Source organism: Pseudoliparis swirei, chromosome 11 (assembly GCF_029220125.1).
Source record: "Pseudoliparis swirei isolate HS2019 ecotype Mariana Trench chromosome 11, NWPU_hadal_v1, whole genome shotgun sequence".
In the NCBI taxonomy this organism is placed as follows: Eukaryota; Metazoa; Chordata; class Actinopteri; order Perciformes; family Liparidae; genus Pseudoliparis; species Pseudoliparis swirei.
The window spans coordinates 18,120,824-18,129,642 of record NC_079398.1 but is presented as its reverse complement, the minus strand read 5'-3'; the positions used below and the strand labels follow the sequence as shown (position 1 = coordinate 18,129,642).

The 8,819-nt window shown below is 41.6% G+C and overlaps 1 protein-coding gene across 1 annotated transcript; it reads left to right on the top strand.

The window, feature by feature from the left end:
* The first annotated feature begins 665 nt into the window (after positions 1-665).
* On the top strand, positions 666-8,740 carry hadhab (hydroxyacyl-CoA dehydrogenase trifunctional multienzyme complex subunit alpha b). The gene is made up of 20 exons (XM_056425789.1): positions 666-794; positions 1,448-1,489; positions 1,603-1,673; positions 1,786-1,919; positions 2,103-2,241; positions 2,349-2,468; positions 3,353-3,455; positions 3,642-3,764; positions 3,868-3,986; positions 4,143-4,199; positions 4,297-4,406; positions 4,563-4,697; positions 5,197-5,368; positions 5,917-6,003; positions 6,105-6,245; positions 6,896-6,964; positions 7,067-7,262; positions 7,372-7,486; positions 7,586-7,731; positions 8,083-8,740. The coding sequence occupies exons 1-20, from the start codon at positions 728-730 to the stop codon at positions 8,226-8,228; spliced, it is 2,292 nt and encodes a 763-aa protein (XP_056281764.1). The 5' UTR covers positions 666-727; the 3' UTR covers positions 8,229-8,740.
* Positions 8,741-8,819: the final 79 nt, after the last annotated feature.

Sequence of the window (8,819 nt, the reverse complement as noted above, 5' to 3'; positions counted from 1 at the left end):
CAACATTTGAATACATATCAGAACATATTAAATAAGATAATTGCTGATATCCCAACACTTTTAATGTCCTCACAGTTTTTGTTATTGGTTTAGTAATAAGATAGTTTACTCGTAAACGGATGGATAGTTGGGGGTTGTCATGATATGTTAAATATATGTTAAGTTAAATGCCTGGCTTCCAAAATCGTTAAACTTACATGCATAAACAGTTATTTTGATTCCGTTTAATGTTTGACGTCTCAAACGGATTTCTATCTCCGCCTTGTGGCAGTATGCTGCATTTGTTTTTATTCAGTCTGATAATAATGTTTTACATTACTGGTTTGCCACATGCACACATTTTTAATACATACGTATTTTCCCCAAAAATAATAATTTAAATGACAAGGTGGATTTTTTTTAAACAAAGAATGTTTTAGTGGTCTGCCTTCAGACTTTCAGACTCAGGGAAGTTGCAGACGACGGGGCGGGTTGTAGTTTCTTGAACGACCAATAAGCGGCGAGTTTCTCAGAGTGAGCCAATGAGCTGCGAGATTCTTAGAGTGAACCAATGGTCTGAGGCTACTTTCCCTGAACGCCAATCAGCTGCCGATCTGACCGGTCACGTTTCAGGAAGTGGCACAGCGTCGATAAACTTCGGTTCCTCTCAAGTACCATTGGTAGTACTTTGACAGCGGGCTAGCTTAGCTTCACTTCACCCCACCGCCGACTGACCTCCGCTCCAAAAATGGCTGGTGTTCGAGCCTTTGGTGTTCTCTCCAGATTCACATCAAGGAGATACGCTCTCTTCACAGGTATAAACTAAATGTGTCTAGAGTTTAAACATTAACGAAAACTAACGTGGAGAATTAGAATGAAAACGAGCAAAGCTAAAGTGTAGTATGTGGGTAATTAGCTTGTTAGAGCAGCTGTTAGCTGCGTAGCTTCCATAAATGTGTGGCGATTCATTCACACAACATGCTCGGTTTCCTGCCCCGGCAAACATATAAGGTTATCTATGTGAAAGATACGAATTAAAAATGAAATGTTTGTTTTTGCGAGTAAACTCGGGTGTAGACTTGTTAATGCCTGTGCTGGCTAACGGTAGCAGGCTGCTACAGAGTCCTTGGTGATAATTAAAGTTTTTAATCGGACTGTTTGACCCAATGATGGTCCCAAGTCAAGATAGTTTTGATGTATAAACGTATTCCACATCTTGACGTCTGTCCGGTTGTCTCTGAATGGAAGGCGGAGAATGTAGGTGAAGGGTCATTTTTCACTGGGTTGCATAGCATGGCCGTCTGGGGTCATGACAATATTATGTCTCGTATGCATTTCATATTGTTGTTTGTGTTTTATGGGTCGTTCTGTCTGTTTTTTATACATGAAGGTAAAGGTGAATGAGCTAGGAGGTTGGATGACGTGTGTTTCACATGCATTTAAATAATGTGTATTCCCTTTTTTACAGGCGGCTCCTCTCGCACCTTCTCAGTAGCTCCTGCAATGCCAGGTAATTAAAAAAGAATGTCACTTTAACAAAAAATATAGTTTAAGGGTAACATAGGTCACCCAGTCCAGTGACACACTTCTTTTCTCACTCTAAACTATATTCCCTATTTTTAGCTCAAACCCATGTGAGCTATGAAGTCAAGGGCGATGTTGCTGTCATACGGATCAACGACCCAAACTCTAAGGTGTGCGTGCGAGCGCTCATTCCACAGAAACGTGACAGTTGTTCACCTCTGAAATATGCCTCTCTCATGTGTGTGTATGTGTGTGAACCTGACGGGTCTCTTCTCCCTCCAGGTAAACACGCTGTCGATCCAAATGCAAAAGGAGATGGCGGAGGTATTGGGTGAAGTGTGGGCCAACGATGCTGTTAAAAGTGCTGTCCTCATCTCCTCAAAGCCGGGATGCTTCATTGCAGGAGCTGATATTAAGTAAGATAAGTCTCATTTAAGTAGATCATGTAATTGTGACTTCTGTTATTTCTTATACAGTATAATTAATCGTTTTACGACGTTAATTGCACCTTTTCGTCAACTTGCGACTTATATTTAGCATTATCTTAAATATAATCTTTCCTTGTATTGTTTTATTGATGAACCGATCATTTGTTACAGTATGATCCAGGCCTGTAACAGCGCAGAGGAGGTCACCAGACTTTCACAGGAAGGGCAGAAGATGTTCGAGCGCATCGAAAAATCCCCAAAGCCCATCGTTGCTGCCATTAACGGCTCTTGCTTAGGAGGAGGCTTGGAGGTTAAAACTAATTATTTCATCAACCGACTCCATGTTTGACTACATTGAACATATTTGACTAGGATGATTTGAAGGTGATGTGTTATCTAATCTCTTTGCATTTTTAGTTTGCCCTCGCTTGCCAGTACAGAATTGCAACAAAAAGTAAGAAAACGGTCCTCGGTACTCCTGAAGTAATGCTGGGTCTTCTACCTGGAGCAGGCGGTACTCAGAGACTCCCCAAAATGGTTAGTACTGCAGTTATATTCACACATTTCCTGTTTAACAAGTTTTATGAAAATTTTTATTTAAACATGCAAATTAGTGATGTTAACATTTTGGTGAATTCAGGATAAATCTACAGGTGCCAATACCAAAGTAGTAGAATAAACACCTGCATGTCTGTTTTTGGAAGTTGTCTTTTTTCATCAGCTTGAAAGAAGACATGGAGGCATCAGCGTCAGAAACGCACAAAGCGTAAAACTGCCCCGAAGAAATATAATTTTGACCCTGATATCACTAAGAGAGGCGAAAAATGCCCCCATAATGTCCTCTAATAATTATGATAATTTAATGAACTTGTCAAAATCATTATAGCCTATATGACCCGCTCCAGAATCTATTAGACTACTGCCTAATAGTCTTATTATTGCCATTTGATGATGATTGCACATATACTGTAAGCCTAAATAAGTCTATTTATTATTTTTAACAAAGGTTAAATGTTATTTCACAAATGCCCCCAATTTATTTTTAAATGCACCTGGATTTCAGTCAGTGGGGGCAAAAATTGCCCCATAAAAAATATGTAAATTTTCTTCCCCTGGGAGGCATAAGTATAAGAAAAACATGCAGTTAATGTTAGTGTCCTATAGTAGTTATAACGTAGTGTCTTGTGTCAGGGCGGCTACACTGCGACACAAAATAATCTGGTTAATGCTCATAATTAGTTTAAGATGTTTACGTGGAGATCCTCCAAAGCCCCCCCCCACCCCCCTTACCCATCATGTCTAGTATTCAGCAGGGCTGTCCTTCAAAGCATAGGGTTAAGACTAGCCCCTGTCCATAACAACACGTATGCACTGAATATTGATGATGAACCAGCTACACATGTTTTCTTTGCTGCCCGTAGGTTGGTCTGCCCAGTGCCTTTGACATGATGCTCACAGGAAGAAATATTCGAGCAGATAAAGCCAAGAAGATGGGGCTCGTAAACCAGCTGGTAGACCCCTTGGGTAAGCTATCTGGGATAACATTGAACTGCTTCAAATGGGTAGTTTTTAAATATATCAACCTGTAGAAACTGTAGTATTTAGTCAATAAGTCACTCTATTTATTTCACTGTTGATCTTATTGGCAATAGTTAATTAAGATTGATCTCGTCATGATTCTTCTTTTGTTTGCTATTTCTGGTTCCACAGGACCCGGGCTGAAGAGTCCAGAGGAGAGAACGATAGATTACCTGGAGGAAGTTGCCATTGAATATGCCCGAGGGATCGTCAATAAGAAGATCGCTATCCGCAAAGAGAAAGGGAGGATGGAGAGTACGTCGTACTGCATTCATTGAGCTTTTGACTCCCTTTTGTAGTCCATGTATGTTCATAAATAACAATACTACAATCAAGAGTTGATGTTCTTTCTCCATAGAACTACAAGACTACGTTATGAGCTTCCCGTTTGTCCGGAACCAGATTTACAAAACCGTCCACAGTAAAGTTATGAAGCAGAGCAAAGGGCTTTATCCAGCACCGCTGAAAATAATCGAAGTACGTAAAAACTCCTAAGCAGTAACTCTAAAATCTGTAAAGTATGGGGGGAAAATAAATAAATGTACACTTAATTTTGTAATTGTTTTTTTTGTATGTTGCTTTCTCTGCTACTCATTGAATAATATCTTCTAAAGTGACTTTTCCCCTTCTCAGTGTATAAAGACTGGAGTTGAGCAAGGCCCGGTCGCTGGGTACTTAGCTGAGTCTCGGGTGAGGATCTTTGGCCTACATCCTTGTTTTTAATATAGTATTTACAGTATTGCATTTGGAAAAGTGAAGCATGCTAATTTGTTTATATTCGTCACAGAATTTTGGTCTGTTGGCGAGAACCTCCGAATCGGGAGCCCTGATTGGTCTCTACCACGGTCAAGTCGCGTGCAAGAAGAACCACTATGGAGTTCCTCAGAGAGAAGTGAAGTAAGTGTGTGTTGCACACTGAGCTCGTGTGATGCAAAGGTCCCCCCCCCTGAGGCTTTTGTTCTGGCATAAAGGAAGTATTGGGAGTCTTAGAGGCTACGCTCTCTTTCTTTTTCCAGGTGCTCGATTCATTTTGTTTTTTGTGTTTCACTCTAGGACTCTGGCCATCTTGGGAGCAGGTCTGATGGGGGCAGGTGTCGCGCAGGTGACGGTGGGCAAAGGTGTGCACACGGTCCTGAAGGACACCACTGTGTCTGGACTGGCCAGGGGAGAGCAGCAGGTTTACAAAGGGTGGGTGGTCACTTCCATAGACTGGTAGTTTTTATTCAGGATGGAACAACACTCATAAAATAAATTCTATTTTCCTTTTTGACCTGTATTGCTATTTATCAATCTTAATTGTGGGGTAAACTGTCCCTTTTTTAAGTATTTAATTCCCATCCTAATTGTAGATTTGTGTAAATTTTGTTCCAGTCTAACGTCAGAATAACATTTCAAATCGGCAATGAAATGTGATATATTTATTAAAAAATATTATTAAACCTTTATTTATCCAGGTGAATCCCATTGAGATTAAAAATCTCTTTTTCGAGGGTTACCTGGCCAAACAGGCATCAACATAAACACATAGTTTAAAAAAAGAAAAACACAGAACAAGACTAGTTAAAAGAAACTAAAAGTGAAGAGACAAGTGACATAACAGAATTAATTTAAGCAACATTTGAATTTTAAATTGTCTCTCACAAATGTGATTCTGAAACCAAAAATCGGTGTTCTTCTTTCCAACAAGGCTCAACGACAAGACCAAAAAGAGGAACATCACGTCCTTCGAGAGGGACGCCATCCTGTCCAGCCTGACCGGCCAGCTGGACTACAGCGGCTTTGAGAAGGTGGACATGGTTATCGAGGCGGTGTTCGAAGACATCCACATCAAGCACGCCGTCCTGAAGGAGGTGGAGGCGGTGAGTGATTGAAAAGAGGCTCGCCACTTACAGAATGTACTTACTTTACGGGGTTCGTACGCTCATGGAAAACCTGGAAATGTCATGGAATTTAAAAGTGGTTATTTTCAGGCCTGGAAAAGAAGGGGGGAAAATCCCAAAAGTTTTGGAAAAGTCCTGGAAATTAGTTTTATTCACGAGATCATTTACGCTGAGTTTAAAGTAATTTATTATGTTTTTAAAAGAAAGACGAGGTGGTTGGGATAATCCACTATGCCAGGGAGGTGGTTAGGATAATCCACTATGCAAGAGAGGTGGTTGGAATAATCCACTATGCCAGGGAGGTGGTTAGAATAATCCACTATGCCAGGGAGAGGTGTAGATTTAACCATGCTTTGGCAACATATGGAAAAGTGCATGGCCATAGAAATGTGGTTAGAAGTCCTGGAAATTCATTGGTCAAAATGTGTATGAACCATGCTTTAGTTGTAAAGATCACTCCATGGTATTACATCCAGGACGGTATTGTAGTGCCTTTGAGCAACACTCTAACAGGCATTTCCCTGCAGGTGGTTTCCCCTCACTGCATCTTTGCCAGCAACACGTCCGCTCTGCCCATCAAGGACATCGCCGCCGCCAGCAAGAGGCCAGACAAGGTTCGGACCCCCGAACCCCCCCCCCCTTCTTATAAAGTGCTTCTAAATGGAGGAAAACAATGTTGCTGAAATATATGAATGTTCTTTATTTACCTCGTCAGGTTATCGGGATGCACTACTTCTCTCCAGTGGACAAGATGCAGCTCCTGGAAATCATCACCACGGATCAGACATCAAAGGACACGACGGCCTCCGCCGTGGCGGTCGGCCTGAAGCAGGGCAAAGTCATCATCGTCGTGGGGGTGAGGTTCAGCCGCATGTCGTGGTCTTCTAGTCCCCGTGACTCAGAAATATGTTTAAACAAAGTACGAGCAACATATCAATAACGGATTAATGCTAATTTATACGCTCTGAGACTTCAATTCAGGGGAGGGAGTTTACATATTTTTTTAGAGGGCACTTATTCCCCCCACTGGCTGAACTCCAGGGGCATTTAAAAATAAATTGGGGGCACTTTTTGAAACTTGTGAAATGATATTTAACATTTGTTAAAAATATATATATATATACTTATTTAGGCTTGCAGTATATGAGATATTGTGATGTAAATGTAAATAATAAGATTATTAGGCAGTAGTCTACAGATTCAAAGGGTGTTCTTAGATTTTTTAAAAAACTTTTTTTTAAACTCAGATTAATTTATTTCTTAATTTTTTATTATTTAAAATAATTTTTCTCAATTTCTTTTCTGTACCCACCTAGTACAGGCAATACAGATAGGACAGACACAAATACACTCTTTTAAACTATTAGAATTATTAGAGGACATTATGGTTGCATTTGTTGCCCCTCTGCTTGTGATATCAGGGGGAACATTATGTTTCTTCGGGGCAGTTTTGCCCTTTGACCTTGTATATTTCTGACGCTGCTTCAATTATATATTTCTTTGCAGGACGGACCCGGTTTTTACACGACGAGGTGTTTGGCTCCCATGTTGGCTGAAGCAGTACGAGTACTTCAGGTTCGTAGTGTCACTCCAGCGGTGAACACTAAAAGCATTTTCATCATTCTGTTCATCAACTGTCATACATGTGATATCATATATTTTTTTCTCCATTTACAGGAAGGAGTTGGCCCCAAGAAGCTGGACGACCTCACCACGAGCTTCGGGTTCCCGGTGGGCGCCGCCACGTTGGCCGATGAGGTCGGCATCGACGTCGCCGCCCACGTCGCCGAGGACCTCGGCAAAGCTTTCGGCTCCCGCTTCGGTGGAGGGAACGTGGAGGTGCTGAAGACCATGGTGGACATGGGCTTCAAAGGTGTGTGTGTGTTTGTGGTCACGTGGAAGCTTCAAGCTCGGTATTAGTTGAATAAAATGCATTTAATGAAAATGTATTAATCCGTGCTTTTTAAAAACATTTTATTAAGGTCGCAAATCCGGAAAGGGTTGCTACATCTATCAGCCCGGCCTCAAGACCAAAGAAGTGAACCCTGATCTCGGAGATGTGCTTGAGAAATTCAGGATGACACCAAATCCTGCCGTGTAAGTTAACGTTGGACAAATGCAGAGACGGCAATGCAATAAGAAATGCAAACCTGATGAGCCTTGATTCTCATGTTCTTGTGAATCTGTTTCTCCCAGTTCATCCGACTCCGATGTGCAGTACCGGCTCGTGTCCCGGTTCGTCAACGAGGCCGTGCTGTGTCTGCAGGAGGGCATCCTGAAGAACCCTCTGGAGGGAGACATCGGGGCCGTGTTCGGGCTGGGATTCCCTCCCTGCCTTGGAGGTCAGAGTTCAACCTCGGCCCTGGTCATACGAGCCTTACTAGCGGATGTCCTTTTTTTTTGTCCTGTGTTTTTATGAGAATTTTTAAAAACCTAGAATTTGTTGTGACTAAGCATTTCTAGGATTGAAATACAGCTTTATTTAGCTGTAATGTAGTTGTGTAATCTAGTCTATCTTGAGGAGGGGAAGCTCAGCCTGGAAACCAACCAGGCTAGTCTGGAAGATTAATTGATTAATGGAAGTAAACCTGGTTTAACTATAATCCGGGTTTATGAACACCCCCCTGGTGTTCACAGACTAATGTCCCTTTCATCCTGTGATTAATATTCCTCATATTTATCCCTCTTTCCAGGACCTTTCCGTTTCGTGGACTCCTTTGGCGCCGACCAGCTGGTGGAGAAGATGAGGCGGTTTGAGGCGGTCTACGGGAACCAGTTCACGCCGTGCCAGCTCCTCCTCGACCACGCCAAGGATCCCAGCAAGAGATTCCACAAGTGAACGCCTCGCCGCGCGTGTGCCAGTAGCGTTTAATGGTCTGCCGTTGGAATGTGTGCCTGACGGTTATATCATGAGTGGGTGCAAAGCTAATTAAAATACACTTGTGTTGCCTGTTTATTAGGTACACCGAGGTAACACTGATGCAGTCTAACACAGCAGTCCTAAGCCTCCACGATACAGAACATTATACGATTTACTGCAGGACTGTTGTGCCAATGGTTTTAGCTAGTGTGCCTAATAAATTGGAAACATTGGGTGGATTTAATTTGTATTAACATTGATTTACTTGATGGTTATGTAAAGATGGAGAAGCAGGCGGGAGGTTAATTATTCACACATTCGCCGATTTGTAAAGAGACTGGAGGGTTAAAGAATTAAAAAATATTTCTGTCAAATTAATTCTCCCGTAATTAATTTTAGTTTGTTGTACATTTAAAAAAAGATGTTCTGGCCTCGTTTGGAACAATATTGTAAATGTGAAGCCTAAATAAAAAAATTCTTATTCAATCAAACCTCCTTTTTGTTCTTTTTTTTTCATCAAGGTGCGTTCGATTGCACGGTAATTTATCACTCGTACAGGATGTGTTCCAA